Below are 21,965 nucleotides of genomic sequence, written 5' to 3'. Positions count from 1 at the left end.
TACTGTATGTCCTCATTTAGTGAATGGCCTATGTAAGTCATCAAACCACAGCCTATCATGTTCAAGGTTGTCATTGATTTTTCATATGAAATCAACCTTCAGAGTTTGTGTACTCCTGTATTGACAATATTGCTGTTGTTTTTTTCAACCCACTAGGAAACATTGCAATCAATCTCTCACTCACCGCTATAAGGATCATTCCATAGTAACTGTAATTGCTAGAGCTCCTTTATCTGGACTGCGGAAAAGCAATATATTAAAAGCATTGATGGCCTCATCTTTGCATATTTACCTACAGCACTCCCATGTTTTATCATGGAATCACCACACTTCTAATAATATCTACCTGTATGTGAAAAAGCCTTTGTAAGGTGTTTGTAAAGCATTTGTAAAAATCTTACAATTTGGGCACCTAATTTTCCATGTCCAGATTTTTAACCTGTATTTTTTTCTCCATCCTAAACATGCAAAAATGAACTTCTCATTTAGTCACTAAGTGCACATTCATGTACATTGATTTTACCCAAAGGGTTGAGGGACTGGAACAAGCTTCCCAGCTACTGTATGTTGTTGAAGCTGGTACCCTGTCTTCTTTCAGGAAATGGCTAGATGAGATCAGGTAAATACTAACTACCAACTGGTCTAAATTGATTGAATGGCCTCCTCTGGTTTTAAAATTCCTTATATCCTTATGTTTTAATCTCAAGTACTCGTGGTATTTCTGTGTAAACTATTTGCGTTACCAAGCTGATTGGTATACATGTATGTATGGTGGGTCATGCATCCCTGTGTTAAGAATCATACTTTTGTTTGTGACAAATTTATCAACAGAATAAGCATTCCAACAATTTCCATTCACCATTGCTCTTCGATTACATCTTTCAGATGGAGATTTTAACATAGTTTTCTGCTTGGGCAATGTTTACAAAAGCTATGTTTTTCATATTTTGTAGATTTGATTTAAAAATGACTGCTTATCAAGTACCTCTTAACTGAATGTTCTATTAGCAGATACATTATTGGTACTCTGTGTAATACTCATTAGCTGCACAAGGCGTTGTGAAATGTTTGAATACAAACAGGATTTTAGTGTGGCTCTTTGTCAGATAATGCAGTTATACGATTAAAGCTTGCAATGATATGCTTTGAGGCTTTTTGACACAAACAGTACTTTTGATGTGTAATGCCCACTCATTGCCCTTTGCCAGTAACATCTGGGCAGATAATTTCCTGAAAGTAGGCATACTGATTGAAATCATAAAAAAACTGTTTTCCATCTGCAATCTCACCTGTCACTGTGAAACCACAGGAGGCTGGAAAACCTATAATCCAGATATTTAGAGAGGAAGTTGACTTTTAAAGGCAAAATTGTTACTTTTTTTTGGATTGAACAGACAAAAATATGGCTTTATTCCAACATTTGAATACATTTTTAAATATGCTTGCTATTTGACTTGATAGACGTTTTCAGGTAATTTTGCAGAAAGTAGATATTCTTTACACTCTCTTTGTGAATCCATAGTGAATGAATAAGAGAAGTCAGGCAAACATAGACTATTGTACTGAAGGTTACCTAATTAATACAGGATGTGAGATGAGCAATTACCTTGTTAATATATCATCAATATACAATCCCCTTACAGCATTAATGCTTACACTATTGAACTTGTACCTTAATTAACTGAGTTACTCTAGACAGGTAGCTTGAATTGAATGCAGAAATAACCTTAATGAAAAAAGCAGGCCTTAAAGGTATACTACTGTATTCCCTCAGTATTATTTGAAACTAAACTTTCAAATGTTTAGTTTGACAAGAACAGTATGCAATCTGTATGCAAACTTCTTAACTACTTCAGAATACAATGTGGAATGTGAATATGTCTCAGAGAAATCGCAGGAATCCCTTCTAGTCAGACATACTGTAGATATCGTCAATGCTTGAGAGGGACGACATCTGTATTTGAAAGCTGACTGGGAGTCTGTTTGTGGCGTACAGTGCTGTAATTGAGCAATATTCTGAGATGAAGGGGCACCAGGCAGTGACAGGTGACAATACCATCTTATCAGCTCTTAGGTGTTTATAAGTGAAATGCCTCTAAAAAGCTTCATTCTGCTTCAGTTGCGATGCACTGTCCAAACTGGTGACAAGAATTCAGCAGCTTGTCTTCCAAAGGTATTTTCTGTTTTTTTTTTAATTAGACCAAGAGATATATTTTGTGGTGGTGATTTACAGCATCAGTTTAAAATCATTTGTGGATTCAATTCTCTGAAAGATGCTGAGTATTGCTCATGGGTATTGGGCTTTAATAGTTTTTTTCTGGGAGTTTCTACATTTGTTTTCATTTTTAAAGAGTGTTCAGATGCTTAATTAATTTCAGACTACCTGACACAGCATGGTTAACAGTAAAAGTTAATTTAGCAGATTTTGACATTTTTAAAACTGTGTCAGGCTGATAGGCCCTGTTAAATAACAGCTGGACTAGAGTCACAGTTTGCAACTGGTCTCTTCTACAGCAGTCTCTGGAAGTGACACTAAGAATTGCGGATTCATTAAAAAGATGAGTATTCTCTTCCCAGGGTGGGATTGAGCAAATTGCTGGAACATATTCAGGAGTTTCATGTTGTAGCTGACTGTAGTTCATTCTATAAATACTGGTTTAAATGCAAGTATAAATAAATACAGTATACTATACTATTAATAGTCCTTGGGATGCTACCCTACCAGTTCCTTTCCATTCCTTTTTAATTTATCAAGGGGACCTATCAGTCTATGAGCCTTATTCATTGAACCTTATTTTCTCTCATATTAATTTTACCACCTGTTTTTCTAAACTTAATTTTATTAACTCCCAATGTTGTAAAATAAAAGAAAAAAGGTTTAAAATGATTGACTCTGAATTTACAGTAGAATCTTGAAAGATTTGTGCCACTTTTGTGTTTTCTTGCAAGGAAACAATATGTCTTAATTTAGCAAGATTGGCCAGGATATAGGCCCTGTAAGTTTTAGGAATAGAAGTTGATAATATAATGTCAGTTTTGTTACATTGATAAATCAGGATTATTTTAAATAAGGGGACAAAATATTTAAACTTATTCAAAGCCAACATATTGGGGATTGAGTGTAAGCTTTAAATTAATATTTCTGTTATCCATCCATTCATTATCGGAAAGCTGCTTGTTCCAGGCTGAGGTCATGACAACCTAGAGCCAATCCTGGAAGCACAGATTTCTGTTATCGAATGCTTTTTTTCACTGCCTTTTCTGTTCTTAAGAAAACATATATTCTAAAATTACAAATCTCCCTACAAGATAAAACAAATCTCAAAATCTAGACAATTTATGCTTAGTTGATATTATTTGTGAGGCTTTGCTGTGGGTTGTGGAATCTGCACACCTCAATTAAAAACTAATATTCAACTGTTACGACCTTTGAGTTATATTTTCCAAATAGTATTTATACCGCACTATCATCACCTATCATAGTACAAAACATTTTATGTACCATGAATAAAACTGGGCTAGACATGGGTATGATTCACTTTCTTTTTTTCAATCTGACCAATGCAATTTATATGTTTCTCTTGCAATAGCCTCTTTGGTCACTCTGCTCTGACATCAACACCAGCAAGCCTCAATGATGTACGGGTTGCTATGTGAGAGTCTGCACGACTTCATTAAAGAATCCTATGGGGATGATGTCTGGAAACTCGTCCGCGAGAGGGCAGATGTCAGACTGCATTCCTTCGTTACACATCAGGTGTCATTTAGGATCAATGCTTTGAGAAGTTAGATAAGAAACGTGGCAGGACCTACTCTACCATATGTGTGAAAGACCACAATAGAGGAATAAAATAGAGCAAATTAAATCCTGTTTTTGCATTCTGACTGATAAAATCACACAGTTTTCCTGGTTATTAAAAGGCAATTACCTTATCTCGCTAAATCACTGATGTTTGATGACTCCATTATATGATAGGTGCAGATTAGGAGCTAAATATGACTTTCCTTGGTTTGACTGCATTTATAGTCAGTCATTATACTATTTGTGTATTTCTGGGACTAATTGAATCTTTGTCAGAAGGAAAAAAACAACTTACAGTTGTATGTTATCAAAAGATCAAAATTTCTAAGGCTCAAATGGTAGATTATTTGGTTGATTGGTTGCAACAAGGCTAATGATTAGTCTTACCAGCATTGCTAAAGGCATCTACTGTATACCTTGCTTACCTGTAACTGATTATGGAAAAATAATATTGGCTTCCAAGGCCGGAACAAACATAACAGGTTATTTGTTTCCTGAGATATCTGGTCAGATTCCCTCAAGTGAACATCCTATTGAGAGACTGTGATCATCCTCTTTCAGGTTTACAGCGAGAGTGTCATTCCTCGCATTGCCAAAGCTGCCAGTGGAGTAACAGGAACCCCCTACAATGAGCTGATGAACTCTTGGGGCGTTTACTTTCTGGGATTTGTAGGGAAGTATGGCTATGACAGAATATTAAAGGTGGGTAGAGGACGTCCAAAGGTAAAATTAAACATAATTCATGATTTAAAAGGGGGACAAATATGCAATTCTTGGAGAATCTCCAGTAATCTTTAAAGACAGACCCCTGTTCTTTCTAATGTTTTTTCAATTTCCCTTTCACACTGACATATTTCCCTTCATGTTCATGTTCAGGAACAATGTAAGCCTGTCATTCTGAAAAAAGTTAGAATATATATTTATATAGATATACTATTTATTATATAATGTATTATATAATGATAGGCCCCACTAATAAGCTGGTGAGAAGTCACCATCAAGGGAGAAACAGCTGTCTATAGCTGCTTGTTGTGATTTTAAATATGGAATTTGAAGTTGAAAGATGGTTCCCTCTTCCTGGTGTTGTAATATGAGTTAATCAATAGTCATACCCATAAATCATAACATCAATAAGAGTCCTCCCTCAGAAATGTTTGTCAGTGTGGCATGCTGACATGGATTTGAGGTGGAACATCTTTGTGTTACAGGTTCTGGGGCGACACGTCAGAGACTTTGTCAACGGGCTGGACAACCTACACGAATACCTCCGATTCAGCTACCCGAAAGTCCAACCCCCCACCTTTTTCTGTCAGGAAGAATCAGCCACCGGAGTTACTCTGCACTACAGGTCACTGAAAAGAGGGAGAGAAGCTCTGCTTTATCACATTTTACTGTGATTTACTGTAATAAAGTTATAGATTTTACAGTAATATGACTGTGTTAAGCAAATACATTTCAAAACACTGTTTTTCTTATGAATGCTTTACATCACTGTAACACCTACGTATATGTATTATGAGTTACATGCTTAGAATTTGTCGTATTGTTTATTATGATATTGCTCTTTTAACAGTTATGAAACATTTTAATTTGCTGATTAAACGCACGGATACAAAAACTGTTTAGTTGTGAGTAGGAGGTTTCCTCTTCACAATGTTCCTACTCACCCAACAAAGATGAGCTTTCACGGGCAAAATATGCAAACTATTTGCAAATGAAAGGGTGAGGGAATATGTCCAAAATGTCATGCTCCTCAAGTAAAGAACTATGCTAGATGTTCTAGTATCACAAAATGATGTGAAATAGAGTGTCAAGCCAAGCAGGAATCTAAGAGCCTGTGCTTCTGTGTTTTACTGTGCTGACTGCAGGAGTAAGAGGAAAGGCTACCTGCATTATGCCATGGGCCAGCTGAGGCAGATGGGAAAGCAGTTCTATGACACCGACATCCATGTGGAGGTTCTGAGTGAGCAGCTTGTGGGAGATTACTCCCATGTCACCATGAGGTTCCGTGAGATTTATTTTCAGACAAGAGTGCTTGTAATTTTATAAAGCCCATTACAAGATTGCAGATGCGTCCTGGAGTGCAAATGCAGCTTTTCGTTAGTTTTGTCAACAGTTTTTAACCACATACAGAGCTCCTGTCCAATGTCCATCCTTTTTTGCTTTGCCACTTTGTCCTCAGGTTGAACTTTGATAACTCAGCCTACCGGTACATCCAGAAGGAAGATGAAGAGGAACAGGAGATACTGCCCATCACCAGTGACTTCTTCTTTGAGGTTTTCCCCTTTAACATTGTCTTCCGACAGGTTAGTGCAAGCCTTAATATAGCCAACTGATCCTTGGGTTTCATTATGAACTTCAGAGGCTGCAATTCCAATGTAATTGAAAATACAATAGAGAGTGTATTGTGTATTTCATTGTTTTGAAATGTGCAGTCCAACAACACTATGTGTATTCTATATGTAGTACATCACAGTATTTCTGCAGGTGTACATTAATGGCTTGGATTGAGATTTTGTGATTTAACAGCCTGCCTAAATGTCTTCTTTAAATGTCTATGAATACACTCAAAACACTGAACTGTTAATAATATCCAGATTGATTTGTATGGCTGGAAAAGCTTCATTTGGATTCTGCAACAAATAACGTAAAGGAAACATCAGATTATTTCTCCAAATTCATGAAGTTCATTTTCTGCACAGACCTCTAATGTATCCTCTCACTATTTTTCCTCAAACTCTCTTTCATGATTAAGATTATTCGAAAGAGCACGTCTTCATACACATCTTCTAATTTTATTGCAGTGTGTTTCATTTTCTTTCTAACCTGGTAATGTAACCAGCTATATCTGTATATAGAAGTTTGCTTTTATATTAAGTTATCTATGCTTACTTAAGAAATAAAAGCAAATAAAGCAATGTCAGTTACATCTTTAAAGGCAGGAAAAGATGACATAAATGAAAACTAAAAGCACATCTGTTCTGTGAATAGTTATAGCTTTCACCTGCTTATTAGCAACATTTTCTAATTTAGTGGGAATGTAATGTGACAGTAACACATTGATTTGTTCCAAGAAGTTAATCAATGCATTTTGTGTGATGTGCAAACTTCTAATATCTCGGTTCTGGCAACCTCATCAGTTAAGACAGATGCAGCTATATCTGTGACTTTTTATAATTAACCTGCTGCTAATGTTTACCAGCTTCTGGAAAAAAAATATCAATGATGTTTAAATCTGTAAGGGCCACTAAAATGTTAACTGAAAAATCCTCTAAAGCAGATAGGTACATAATGTATGGATTTCAGAAGCTGTTTAACCAAATTTTATCTTTTTTTTGTTTCTCTAGGATATGGTTGTTCATAATGTAGGCTCAGGCCTGGCCACTGTTTTCCCAGATTTGGATGGAAAAAAGATTAATGATGCCTTTCTGCTGGCACGGCCCTTGGTGGAGTTCACCTGGAACATGGTTTGTCAATGTCCTGAGTCTATACCTTTGAAATCTTACATCTGTTCCACATAGGCCTGATTCAAATTTGTAATGCACTATTTGAAGTTTGCATTACAATTAAATTAAATAATTCCATTTCATGTACATTATGTATATGATTCTAATAAGTCTGGTAAGGTATGAGCACAAAACAGGACATAGGATATCTGCTACTCATGGAAGCCTTTTCTCTCCATATTACAAATGAACATCAGGATGATAACAATGTAATTGTGCTGTGTTCTGCATTCAATTTTATCATATGAGTCAGAAAGTAGTTTATTTTTCAATTCAGTTTATTTTTATGTATGTAATTAAGTATTTAGGATTAAGTACAGTAGGGTAGCAAAATCACTTTATCCACATCAACTGTTAAAACTGCTTTGTATTATGACTCTTCATCACAAAAAAAGTATCAAAGTATTGTGAGCTATGACTTTGTATTATTTTTATGATTACAATGACAGAACAAAAATGCTTATCATCCTACTTTAAGCCATCTACCTTGAAACCTCTTGTAACCAGATAACCACTAGAGGGAGCTGGACTTCACAAAAATGAAAGCTAAACTAGTGAACTAGGACATCAAAATGTGAATATTTTTCTTGTATGCATATTGTTCCTTATACGTTCCCACTTTAAATATATATATTTTGTGTAAATATAGATGTTCTGTGATCATTGATGTGTAAACAATTGTCCATTTTTAGTAAACACAAGTAGCGACAAAATGTTCACTGTATGGGGACTTCTCTAAATGCTTCATACTTTCAATGAACAAATCTTCAATTCTGTGTGTTGCAGATTATTTCACACCCAAACAACCTGTTCGAGATCATGTCAAAGGAACCAGTAAAGAGAGAGAGGAACCTGCACAATCGAGTTCAGAGTAATGCCCATTTCTTCTGACAGCAGATTCCCTTCTTTCTGATTTACATTCCTTTCTCTCTGTCCTTTTCATTTCTTTCATTTGCTTTGTTATGCAACAATTTCAGATTCTCAAAGCATGTTTTATTGATTTTATAACAGAAAGGATTAGACATTCATAATGCGGTGCTGACCTGTGAGATGACATTTTTGTCTTCTTTCCACAGACTCTGATTACGAGAATGCTAATCGATCTGCTGATGTTGATGTGGAGCTTATGGCATTTCAGTCAATTATTGGAGATGATTACAAAGGTATATTGGCTTCCTCACCTAACATACTTGCAGAAGCCATTATAAAACTAAGTAGGTCTTATACAGGTCTGATCAAATGAATTTCGAAGTCATATGCCTCAGAGGTCAATGAATGATAAGTAGAGAATGTAATGTTGAAAAGTGTTAACAGTGTTTAATCCAGGTTTTAACCTTTTATGACTAAACAAGAATCTTTTCTATCAACCTCAAACTCCCAAAATGCAGTTGAGCATAGCTGACACATAAGAAAGAGTGAGCATAGAAAAAAAAATAAAGCTTGCATCTATCATAGAACAAAGAGTGTATACTTGTGGTAACTGCAATCCCAGATAAATGATGTACTCTGGACCAAGCAGATGGATAATATAAAGTTGAACCACTGATTGGCTCTGAAATGAAACTGCTCTTCTCAGTTTAGCCTATAAGTTATAGGGCTAGGGCAGCAGCAATTCATATCGCTGTCTTGCAGGTCTGGAGCCCTGGGTTCAATTTCTAGGATGCTATGTGCATGGTGTTTGTATGTTCTCCTCATGTTTGCGTGGGTTGTCTCTGGATGTTCCGGTTTCCACCCACAGCCCATAAACATGCTGGCAGGTTAATTGGCTTCTGGGAGTGTGTGTTTGTGTCTGTGTGTGCCCTGTGATGGACTGGTGTCCCCTCTCCGGTGTATCCTGCCTTGTGACTGTTGCTTGCTGGGATAGGCTCCGGCTCCCCCTTGACCCTGAATTGGATAAAGTGGTTAGAATATGGGTGGATAATAGGGCTAATATATTTTGAAGAACACCAGAAGAGTATAATTTAATTCATGGAAAGCAGAAGTGCGTTCATATTTAGTTATTCCAAAATATTGTATTGTGTATAATATATTATATGTATATAATTTCTCAGTTATATGCATAATTGAGAAGAAGAGGGGAGAGCTGCCTTCTGCAAAGACACAAACTGTTAGGCTTTAAAAAAGGGAATTGAGAAAAGAAATACCATGAGCTATCCTAGCTTTCTAGTCTGATTTGCAGCTGATGAAATAGTTCATTGATGCAGGACATGAAAGGGGCAGAGAGAAATGCTGCAGCAGTTTGATTCAGGTCTTTGTGATAATCTTCCCCCAGACGGAAACAGCTCGAACGCCATGGAGAGCTGGGGAGATGGGAGCCGCTGCTTGAAGCTGAAGGGGCAGATGAGATACATGCCTGAGTGGGAGTCCATTATCTTTCTGGGCACACCTGTGTAAGAACTAGACACTTAAGAGTCCTTTCCCGTCCCCTCTGAGAAGCCTCTGCACACCATCCAAGCCGATCAATATTGCATTGCCTTCCGGTCTTAACCTTTCCCCTAGGGACTTCCCCTGTCAACATCAGACTTGACTCTTTGCGGACGTACGGAGAAAAGAAGCTTTCGCGAATGTTTTACCTTCTGTAAATGCTGCACATTTCGGATGTAAAAATATTCAGTGGGAATGCATTTCACATAGCTTTTCTTTTCTGAACACAGACAGGAATAAGAGCACTGACATGTTGCCCCTGTCTTTATTTGTTTAGAATGTACAGTATAATTTCTTATCAGCACCCGTCGTTAGTGTAAATGTGTACCCATTTATTACCGCACGTATTTCCCACTGTTCTAGGATGGAGAGCTTGAGTGCCATGTTTAAGACCGGATTGTACATAAATGACCTGAGCATGCATGACTCCAGCCGGGATCTTGTTCTAGCAGGAACGCAACAGTCCGAAGAGCTAAAAAGAGCCCTTATACAGGTAAATTGGCCATAGACGGCAAAAGGTGTTTCAAGGTCTGACATTCCTTGAAAGCTGCTCTTTAAATTTACTAAAGAGTCAAAAGTTTTCAAATTAGTTTTAGATGCATGTGCTGATTTTAATTCCCCCAAACCATAAGTAGACAACTGCCAGACATGTGCATTGTCACATTACATTGTCCAAAGCCCAGATGTGACTTCAATGCACAGCTTTGAGCATGCTGGACGAATGCTGTTGTCTATGCTACACAAACCGTACTGTCTGGAAGTGCAACAAATGCTGTGCATTCGGCTTTAGGAGCAAAAAAAGTCCAGTAAATTGGAGGAGAGCATGAAGATGCTGGACTATGAGATGAAGAAGACGGATGATTTGCTCTACAGAATGATCCCCAAGCCAGTTGCCAAGCGGCTACGCAAAGGAGAGCCAGCTGTCAACACTTGTGAGGTCAGGCAACGCAGGGGCACCAGGTTCTGGGGTTACCCATGCAAATATTAAATTGACCAAGTTAAGAACAGGCCTGGGCCTAAGAAATGCAGCTATTTAGATCTCAGATTCAGAGAGAAAGTAAACATGCTATGGTTGCTGAGTGGAGGTGAGCACATCTTCCCTCTACATTAATCAAGGAGGAATTTGCATATATTCTGTATTATATACGCTCTTTTATTTGGGTGGAATCCATTTTTGAACACCAAAACATTATGTCTGCAAAAACATAATACAGCGTTTGTAAAAGGCAATTGGATGCAGGATGGAAAAGTGAACAAGAATAATTAGAATTTATGTAATTATAGCTGTTTGAATGAATCCTGAGTAAATCAAGTCAGTCATATGGCCCCCATTTAAGAAAAGAGTAAAATCAAAGTTGCTTTATACAACAACAATCTTGATCATTCACAATCATATTTTTTTTGAGTCACAGAATAAAAGCTTTCGATCTTCTTTCACTGTGGTTTCGACACACAAAGTCCCTTGCTACTACAACGGTGATATGAGAAAGGGAGTGAGGGACTGCTGAAAGGGTAGACACCCCTCTCTGCTGTGGCCCCCAGGTGTTTCCAGATGTGACCATCCTCTTCAGCGATGTCGTGGGCTTCACTCGCATCTGCAGCCACATTACTCCCATGCAGGTTGTGTCAATGCTGAACACCATGTACACACTCTTCGACACCCTCAGCGAGAAGCACAGGGTCTTCAAGGTGAGCGGCTGGTTTGCTCCTATTCAGGGCTACACTGTGATACAGAGAATGGAGGCTCAGCTCTCCATTCACAAAGAAACTTGAGCCTTGTAATAAACCAGCATCTGTAGACAGGGCAATTAAGCTATTTACTAATACTTAAAAAAACTGTGGGAAATAGAAGCCTGTTTAGTATTACGAAATAAATATATAGTATTGTATTTGTTTTTGGAATGTATTGTCAATCTGGATGATGGATGCCTAGAAACAATCAAAAATACCTATTAACATAATACATATTTATGCATTTGATTATAATACTAATGCATTTTTTGATACTTTTATTGAAAAATAAGAAAATTCTCAATTAAAGGAAAATGCCAACAGTATCCTCAATGCATAAAAATCTGTAAAGGCTTGAAGACTGTGCTATTGTCTCCTTCCTCAGGTAGAGACCATAGGAGATGCATACATGGTGGTGGCTGGTGCGCCTGAGAAGACCAAGTATCATGCCCATAATATCTGTGACATGGCCCTGGATATGGTGCGCTCCATTGACCACCTGAAGGACCCCTCCACTGGGAACAACATCCAGATCCGCGTTGGTGAGGGCAGAGATGCAGATTCTACACTTTACTGCAGACAATACCTCTTCCACGGTGAAAAAAACTAATATGTGCTTATGAAGCTAGGTTGCTAGATAAGAACCTAGATATATAATACAATGTTTTAGGTGTGTATTATTATCACTATATATACAGTATATATGAAGTACATTAATTTAGCATGCCACATTCCTTTTAATTTGGTGCTGACTAATTCCCATAATCAATAAATATAGTAGAGTTTACCAGGTGCACAGTCTCTCTGCTCCTTATGTTTTGGTTTCTTAATAAATAAATAATTTTGGACTAGAGAGACAGTGCGCATGATTGATTCTACTATTTTCATTGGTTTTGTTTTTACTGCACAGCACCGCTGTAAATCTTTGGGTACTGTATGTGTTGTTTTTCTCTCCTTCTATTTGCCTTTACAACCTCATGAGTAAATACTCATCAGGATTTTCATCAGGAAAATCCCAATGTTTGTTTTTCATTTTAGGAATCCATTCTGGGATGGTGGTGGCCGGAGTGGTGGGACACAAGATGCCACGCTACGGTCTCTATGGAGACACGGTCCACACAGCCTCTGCCATGGAGAGTAACGGGAAGGTATGTACAATAGCTGAAGAGTTACAGTTCTCCAAAGATACTTTACAAGAGAGGTAGAGTCTCACATTGCGTTATGTACAGTGCCATAAAGCAGAGGCAACTGTTGTAACTGCAAACATAAAATACTTATCTTAGATACATCTAAGAAAAAGGACCTTTCGCAATAAAATATTGAACTTTTTCTGATAACTGTGAATTATTGTTGTGAACCTAGCTTCTTTCATCTATTCCGCTGAGAGTCTGTGACCTCTTGTCATTAATTGATTTATTTGATGAGTATTAATATATATTCTTAGAAAAAATGTTTTTCTTAAACAATTCAACAATTGAATTGATTGTTTTGTCTTCAACCTTTTGCTCTTGGTGTAGGAAATGCATATCCAGTTAAGCAGTGCCACCTATGAACACCTCAAGGGAAGCCATTTTATTTTTGAGAGGAGAGGCACTATCACTATTAAGGTACCTTTTCATTACCATGTAGTGCCTGAGATAATAAGGTATTCTTGACTTTGATAATGAAATGTTTTTCTTTATTACAGACAATTTCCCTTTATTTAGTTTTTCTTAAGACATCAGAGTAGAACATAACAGAATATAACATTACCTACTTTGCTACTCTGGGTTTCTAGGCTCAGTTCTTGACTGAGACACCTCATCTGTAGATGATCTCTGTGTATGTTTTATACAGCTACTTTATCTTTCTTGAACCTTCTAGAGATATTCCTTCAAGGTTAATAGGTGGCTCAGACCTTATATTTGAATTGCTTTTGCAAATAAGGGATGAGTACTGTACACTATCAGTGAGAACAAATAAAGATACCATTAAATAAAAGGTTGTTTGTCATTCTATTAAAAAGTGAGAGTGGTTACAGTCTGATGGAGTCAAAGAAAGTTACAGGGAGCATTGTACTTAAGAGAAATTGTCTTAATTCTTAATGTAAATACTGTACGTGCCAAAGCCTAAAAATTCAGAATTTGAATGCAGCTTATATTGAATCGATTTGGAGGAGTTAAAAATTATTTCACTATTAACAAAGTGAATCATTCTTTCCTTCTGTTCAGGGCAATGTTGAAATTGAGACCTACTGGCTAAAGGGGAAGAGAGACAAAGATGGTAATGCCCAGGCCGCTTGCCCACAGTTTGAAACTCAGACCATCAGCAAGGCCACCATCTCCCCCCCAGACTCCCCCATCGATGAGGATGAATTGGTATGACCCTTCATGAAGTCTTTAATCAGTTACCCCCTTTTATCTTTACTACATTCTACTGTAATGACAGTGTGTAGAATCTAAAAATCTGTAATTACTGTATGTTCTATTGATCAAGTAATACTGCAACTGCACTGCAATAATAATTAAACCTTGTTATCATCACTGCAGGTCTTTCCTTCAGTGGCAGGAGATGACGAGGATGATGTGAAGTCCCTTCGATCCCATCGGATTAAAATGGAGGTCTCAGGGAACTCACTAGAAGAGTCTATAGAGGAGTGTGGTGTGGAGGAAACATCTGTGAGTAAGGTAAGGTGTGTGCCAATGGAAGACTAGAGATCTCTCAACACTCAGGGCTGGATATATTCCCATTAAGTGATAATTTGAAAATTTTTCAACAAATGTTGAATGTAATATTTTATAGGTTGTGCAATCAAAACTTCCTACATAATCACTCACTTCGGTTTTCAGATTTTATGTACCGCTGCTGTTCCTCTAGGAAAAAAAAATCACCTTGGAAAAGTTACTTGCAAGAGGTCAAGTACGAATTTGAAAATGCTGATGATAAAACCTAAATGCCATCCTACGTGTGATATTCAGTTACATTTCACAATATTTAAGACAACATCCTAGTGCTATGGGAATACTTTGTGTGGAACACAGTATATGAAATAATTGATCCTTTTATTAGTGTTATGTTGTTTCAACCATCATAGCAGCACATTTTAAAGGGTTCAGAAAAGGCATCATCTTAATTTGAAGTATTTTGTAACTTGCTTTATTACTTCTTAGTGAACATCAATTAACAAATGTTTGTGCTTCACACAAATAAAGAAAAAAAGCATAACAATCATTAACCTTTATCTTTTAATTATAATATTCATCACTAGTCCCATAAAGAAGATCAAATGATGGCCATTGCTTTTTTATGCAAATCCTTCTTTCCCACAGTCTCACTATAAGGACTCACTTCTGGATAATGGTCTTCAGGATGTACATCATGAACTGGACTCCCCAGAGTTCAACGGGAAAGATTCTATCATCGAATCTCCTGACTGCTCCTCAGACTCCCACAGGTCACAGAAGAGTGTCCTGTGCTCTGTGTGTTGATAAAAGAAACTCTGCACTGTGTCTTTCCTGTTCTATGGAGTTCAGGTCAATAAGACCTTCCCCAAAAGATGAGCTATTAATATAGGTGGTATGTAAAACCTTGTAGAAGAGTGGGTTATTTTTTAAGTACTTATCTATATATTTTCCTCCAGAAAAGAATACATTTTATATATATTCAGCTTTTGTTGTTTTCTAACATAATCTTTCATTACGTTTTTAGTCGGAGACTAGCTGCTATTTGAACCAATATAATTGTATGTTGACTTGTTCAATACTTGTTGCACGTTCTTTGAAATTAAAGATGAATTTTGGTCTGAATACTTTAGAAAATAAAAGAAATACCCAAGATAACATTCCACTGATTGGTCACAACAGTAGGTGAAAGTTGTTATTCGTGTTTTTTGTTTATTGTTCCAAGAGCCACATATTGGTGAAAAAAAATGAAGGGGTTTATTGAAAGACTTTAAAGCTTTTAACATAGATAGAGCCCATAAATCTTTGAAGATTGAATTTCCCCCCACATGTCTTGGTAATATCTCTGACTCTTGACTGAGTTTTGCAATGTGAAAAGGTTTCTGATAATATTGATGGCGTGGTAAGGGAAAAAGCTTATAGTTAGGAACATAATCACAATAAATGATTATTGATTTGTTCTTCTCAATTTTGTTTTAATTTCATCCATACTAAAATTCTCTTCAGGGTGGGTGGTCAATTTCCTAATGTGCAGTGAATAACAAGACAAAAGAATAGAGTGACCCACCAGGTTCCCAGAATAAACATAAATCTTAAGGCCAGCTCCAATCAATGTCCACACCAAATATGAAAGAATGACTCTGTAGGCTTTTCTATAGAAACAAATCCACCTCATTGGTGCTGGTAATGTAATATATTGTTACAAATAGGGAGCTAGGAAAATAGAGAAAAGCAGAAATAGACAGAGCAAGTTAATAATAATTAAAATGATGATAGCCTCAAAATGGTAAAATATATGCCAAGATTATACCTGAGCAGTTGATATAATTAGATATGTCTGAGATCTTTGTTCTCTGGCACAACGTTGGCGACGGAGTAATAAATCAAGCACACTGAGTTAAACAAATGTTTATTAACAGTGACAATAACATACACTAAGAACACACAAAACTAAATACAAGTTACCTTACTAACAGATAAGGTGTCCTAGTGGCCTCCATCCTGACCAACCCCTGACCCCTGACTGCTACTATTTAAAATCCTACTGTATGTAACACCTATACAGGCTTACAAGAGAGATAAACTTGTCTTCTAAATACAACAGAACTCAACCTACATTTAAATCTCTCTCTATAAACCTGGATGCTACAACGTGAATGGGAATCCTACTTCTCTATTTTAAAAATGTATTTATCTGAAGAAAAGCATTCTGTTTTGTTTTTGGAAGAGTCCATAGATCAAAGGCGTAATAAGGGAGTGTAGCTCAGACATGTATGAAGGAGGACAGTGTCAGGGCCAAAGTGAATTAACACTTTCCACCCTGTAATCTACTAGAATAATCACAGACAAAGGCTACTGGACTACAGAGCAAATAATTGCAGCAACCTCCCTTTAGTTGTTGTACTAAAAGTACTGATTTTTTCACTATATAGCCCATAAGGCCTCCTCTTGGTAAAATTCTGTATTGAAGTTTACTTTGCGATGTCCTCTTCTACCTCAGTCTCCCTCATTCCCTCAACTTGCTAATCACCTGGTCTTGCACGTTAAAATTTTCTTTGCTTCATTGCTTTATTTGATATGGTTATCCACTTATTTTATTGACTGCATGCAACTATATCTTGCTCTAGATCTGATAATTAAATAAGAATTAATAATAAAGCACTACTGTAATTAATTCAGGCTCTCCCAAAGAGAAGTAAGTAAAAAGTCAATAATTCTGATAAATGGTCAGAAACATTTATCAGATTATAGGGATTGTTACAGGAATTTAGATGCTTTAAGTATCTTGAATATGCAATCTTAGTCCTATCACAGTCCTAACTGGTGCTTCTTTACAGAATTATAACTACTGTCTGATATTTCAAATCCCTAAGGGACCTTTGACTACACATAGGACACTTCTACTAAAATAGCATTCATGTTGTGTAAGATAGAACTCCAATTCTACTAAATAGGAATGGACTAAAATTTCAAAGGACTTCTCTTCATCTATATAAATAGCTTTTAATAAGGCTAAGGACAATATCACAAAGTATCAGTGTAGCCGGTTTGGTATACGGTTTCAGAGTCCTAAGACATTCTTCCTAAATTTGGGAATTTATGTATGTATGCTTCCTCTGTATTTTTAATGAACATTTTTAAGTCATTTTCTGTACATTTCTTCACTGATTGAAGAAGTAGAATCTGCCAATGGATATGCATCAGAAAGTGAAGTCGATTTATGCTTTGTGTTGATTGCAACAGACATTTCAGGACACATTGTTTACACACTTTAATCCAAGACAGCAGTATCAAATGAAGAGCTAAGATGGTATCAACAGACCCCTTCCATCCTGCAAACACCTTTTTAAACTTCTCCCTTTAGGGACAAGCTTTCAAAGCACCAAATGTAGTTCTGAAATAGTACCTATCTAGAGGCCATTAGGCAGCTCAATATGCTGCATGTGAAAGTGTAATATGTGTTTTCGTGTGTTTTAATCTAGACCTACACTACAGCAAATTCCAATCATCTTTGTTGACATAGCAACAAACTATAGAATTTAACTAATGTTTCTGAGCAGTTTCAATGTAGTTTCCAAATTAGTCAAACTCATAAAAGGCACAGTGTTATGTAAAGGCATGTATTTTCATGAAATCATTGTATGGTCATGTCCCAATCCATTTATATCACCACATTTTAAGTAAATATTTTTATTAACAGGAGTTAATTGACTAAATTAATTAGTTCAAACTTTTTAGTTAATTATTCTTTGGACTTATAATGTAATTAATTAAAAAATACAGTTTTGCTTAAATCATATATTCTGGTCATATTTACAATAGCAATTCATTCAGTTTCTTGTGGCATTGAATCTGGTATTATTTGAACATATTGGGCACTGTTCATAATTTGTAATTTAGGTACGCTAACCTGAATAGACTGTGCTACATATTCCTCTTAGACTGGTGTTTTATCCATGGACATACATGGTCCTATTTCTTGAGAGTCACACTGTCTTCTGAATTTAGTTCAACCTGAGCTTTGACTTGAACATTCAGTTATGGATTTAACACTAATGCAGTAGACTGGAAGGGTAAGTTTGCCTATCAGAGCTGTATAAGATATGTAAGTGTGGGTTCCAGAATATGAGTGAAATAGAAACGTTCTGCCACATTTGTCCTGTTCACTAGCTGAATTGATTCACTTTCCAACAGAGTCTGTAGCTCCTGTCAGTGTATTCAAGAGGCATGCATCTCCCCTGAGTGAGGTCGATAGATGGCCAAGAAGGAGGGCGGACTGCTGTTGAAAACACAGTCAATATCCCTCTATCATGGCAAAGATCTGTGACCAATGCTTACCAATTGCCTAGACGGAGCACTGGAGGTGATAAATCAGGAGGTCTATGTACTATGCCATTTAATAAACACCAAGAAACACAACAGAAAAAAAAACAGATTTATTTTTTAGATGCCTTACATACTGCACATACAGTGTTGAGAAGATTTCCACTAAGTGCAGATTCAAGGTGTATTATCTTCGCTTCAGTGCAAAAACAAAGCAGAGGTTGATGGTGAATAATTCACTCCTGTATTAAAGTAAATGTTCCGGAAGCACTGCACATTCAATCTCGAACATGCCAAACTCTCCCGCAGGCATAAATCAATATATCATCAGTGTAACCAGTACAAGTCCAAAAAATAAACAGAGCCCTCTAGCGGACTATTCCATGTATTTCTGAGTATTTACAGATCCCATTAACAATCTACCACACAAGGGAAAACAATAGAGAAGATTACTAGTAAAACAAGGTACAATAATGGCGAGAACAAATATTCTATTGTAGTGAGTGTAATCCAAGTGCTACTATCAAGTGTTTCTATTAATTGATAAACAATACATAGCTCTGCTTTTGATTTGTGACAGCAATTTACAAAACACAATCCCTTTGGTCACATGTGAGCTAACCTTGAGTAATGCTTGTGAATCTCATACAAATTATGTGACAGTAAAAGATATTTATATTCCTTATAAATACAGAGCAATACAATTATTTGACAGCAAAGGAACAACTAGGTGACAGCTGCTTTGACTTCTGGTTTTCCTGTAATCTACAGTGCTTTTTTTACTACTAGGTCCTCTAATTTGAGCTTTTTTCTTATCCGTAGATGCATTATTTCAGATAGAGTTGACCACAGACGGAGAGGAGCTCCTACGATAAGTAGCATCTTCACGTTCCAAGTTGCACTTGGCCTGAGACTGACCCTCTTTTGGGACGGGAGCAATGGTGCAGTGGAAACAGAAGGCGTAGAAAAAGGCCACCAAGAGGAGAAAGCAGACGACACAGAAAATGATGACGATGATTATGGTGTGTACTCTCATGTGGGTCTCCTCCACAGGCGGGTCTAAGGAATCGATGTGAGTGGTGGTGTCAGGAGACCCTAAAGTTGCTGTGTTAAAAATGGGGAAATCAGTCATGATGAGGACTCTTTCGGAATTCCAACACACTTTTCTTGATCCAAACAGTGAGAGTGTACCATGTGACCACATACACAAGATGTACTCCTCGTTTGCCTGCAAAGGAAAAAAAAGCAATCATTAGTGTTCAGCTTTGCAAGTAGTGAAGGAGTCAAACATAATTTACTTCCTTTTTAATCACTCTTCATAATTTAATTCTGTAAATTATTGTAAACTTGCTACTTTTTTACATTGCCAATTCATTTCTAACTAATTGTAATTCAGGGTCGCAGGCAACAGGCACAAGGCGGAGTACACCCTGGATAAGACACCAGTCTATAACAGGGTAGACACACAGTTGCATCTGGGGACAATTTTCCTGGATTAATCTACCAGTGTGTTTTTGGACTGTGGGAGGAAACCCAGACAAACATGGGGAGACCATTCAGACTCCATGAAGGTAACACTCCAGGTCCAGAATTGAACCAACAGCCCCAGCACTGTGAGACAACAATGCTAACCACTGCACTACTACGTTGCCATGAATACATTGCCTTTTGTAATTTATTGACCACAGGCGATGGACATTGAAGTACATTAACACAAAAGAGTCAGTAAAATTACAAGGAAAAACGGGACAAAGTGGACTGCATTCAAAGTCTAAGATAATCCTACCCTTTCCACATTATTTCATAAACTAGGACAATTAACTAAACAACACTTACTACACTAATATTGGTAAATCACATTGAACGTATTAATCCTGTGAACAAATTGAGCAAAGTGTAGTAGGAAACATACAGTAAGTAAAGCCTCTAAGAAATAGGCCATTCAAGCAATTTAGTAACACAAACAGTTCAAATAATGAAATAAAATCGTTCTACTGTTGTTTACTTCCAATAAAATGAACTCTCAACTGTCAATCCAATGTGGTGACTTCATAAATATTTTTAAATAAGCAATTCATTTTTACATATTAACAGATATTTCTATTGTAGTCCTGTATTTGTTTTGTGAAGAATAAAATAGAAAAAGCTGTATCATCTGTTACAGCTCTTTCATTTATTTAATTTGTTATTAAAGCCCAGCCCTCGAACTAGCAGAACTTTGACTAATCTCAAACGCTGAGCTGAAATTACATTTTTCTGAAAGCCTCATTGCAAATTTTTGACAGAATCCCACAGGTCAATGTAGAATTGCAGATAATAAATTATTTCTTAATACGGCATGAAATCAATGGTTTGATGTTGATTTCTTTGAACAGGGGTTTGGTTTACTTACCTGTACTTCTCACATGTGAGTTATTTTCCTTTTGCAGCTTCAGGAAATGCTGTATCAGTTGTATTGAGAGACACACATCACTGGCTCACTTGTCTTCAGGTTGAGAGCATTCTCTCCTTCACACTAGCTTCCAGGTTTCCGAATGACAGACCCTCTTTATCGCAGCAAGTAGCCAGTATCACCGTCAGTTTCTCATCTCCAGTAGGAGTGGTAGAGAAAAAAGAAAAAAAAATGAAAAGAACTTAACCTAAAAAGGCAATGTTTCCATGACAACCACAGCAGAGAGACAGTGAAGAGAAGCACTGATTCTATGACATCAAGTCTGAGTAACATCACAGGTCAACGGGATGGGAAAAAAGAGGACATTACAAGGTCTGTTTTTCCTTTCATCTACCCAAATAAAATGTCTGAAAGGCTGTCTGTCAAAACAGGTACAACATCAAATGCTACTCAGTCTGACACTTTCCCTACACAAAGGAGATTTTTAGTGCTGACAATGCCATCTTTAATAAATGCCCTTTAACAACAAAGATTTAATCTGAAAGCGCTCTACATATTAACTTGCAGTATAATTTTTATATTGTTTTTTCATATGATCCTGGAGGAGAGATGCCCTTATAGAAATCCATAAAGAACTGATTCTACCCTGTGGTGTTCTGTGTATGTATTATGTTAACATTCTACAATGCTAAACTGAAGGTTTAGCTTCATCGTAATTTTCTGACAGAATTGCAAAGGTCAGAGAGGAGTTATTTATTTTAATGTATTTCTTGATAAGGAATGAAAACCTTTAATAATTAAAGTGTCTTAGGTTAATTCTTTTGTGTTGCCCACTATATTCATACACGGCTCTTGGGTAAAGTCTCTTACCATCTCTGGTAAAGTAAGGAACTCACTTTTTTCAGTTATTAGTGTGAAAGTTAAATAAAAATGAAGAGAAATCAATCATGCATTTTTTAACATTTTCCCTTGATTTCAAGGTACTTTCTCACATAGATGAAATTGCTGGTTTCTAAAACAGTATATATAGTAGTTTCTAATAATATCCCACTATTGTTTCTGAGTCAAACAAAACATACTTTATTTGCTTATAATTGGTCAGGTTTTTCTTTCCACTGGGTTAGTAC

General features: G+C 36.7%; 1 protein-coding gene and 1 long non-coding RNA gene across 2 annotated transcripts; one reads left to right on the top strand and one right to left on the bottom strand.

The window, feature by feature from the left end:
• The first annotated feature begins 3,637 nt into the window (after positions 1-3,637).
• Positions 3,638-14,930, top strand: LOC148821149 (soluble guanylate cyclase 88E-like). The gene is made up of 18 exons (XM_088933429.1): positions 3,638-3,757; positions 4,364-4,504; positions 5,011-5,150; positions 5,671-5,805; positions 5,985-6,108; positions 7,150-7,269; positions 8,095-8,179; positions 8,385-8,471; positions 9,581-9,698; positions 10,096-10,225; positions 10,523-10,669; positions 11,275-11,421; positions 11,849-12,005; positions 12,502-12,611; positions 12,981-13,070; positions 13,674-13,820; positions 13,992-14,129; positions 14,772-14,930. Exons 1-18 carry the CDS (start codon positions 3,638-3,640, stop codon positions 14,928-14,930), a joined length of 2,295 nt encoding a protein of 764 aa, XP_088789555.1.
• A 3,614-nt stretch (positions 14,931-18,544) lies between these two features.
• Positions 18,545-21,234, bottom strand: LOC148821148 (uncharacterized). Its single transcript, XR_016094123.1, has 2 exons — positions 20,839-21,234; positions 18,545-19,674 (listed from the first exon to the last, which is right to left on the bottom strand). It is a non-coding gene; the product is annotated as an uncharacterized LOC148821148 (long non-coding RNA).
• Between the last annotated feature and the right edge of the window lie 731 nt (positions 21,235-21,965).

This window comes from Atractosteus spatula, chromosome 14, assembly GCF_055471065.1.
Source record: "Atractosteus spatula isolate fAtrSpa1 chromosome 14, fAtrSpa1.hap1, whole genome shotgun sequence".
Taxonomy (NCBI): domain Eukaryota; kingdom Metazoa; phylum Chordata; class Actinopteri; order Semionotiformes; family Lepisosteidae; genus Atractosteus; species Atractosteus spatula.
This window is presented reverse-complemented; position numbering and strand designations above follow the sequence as displayed.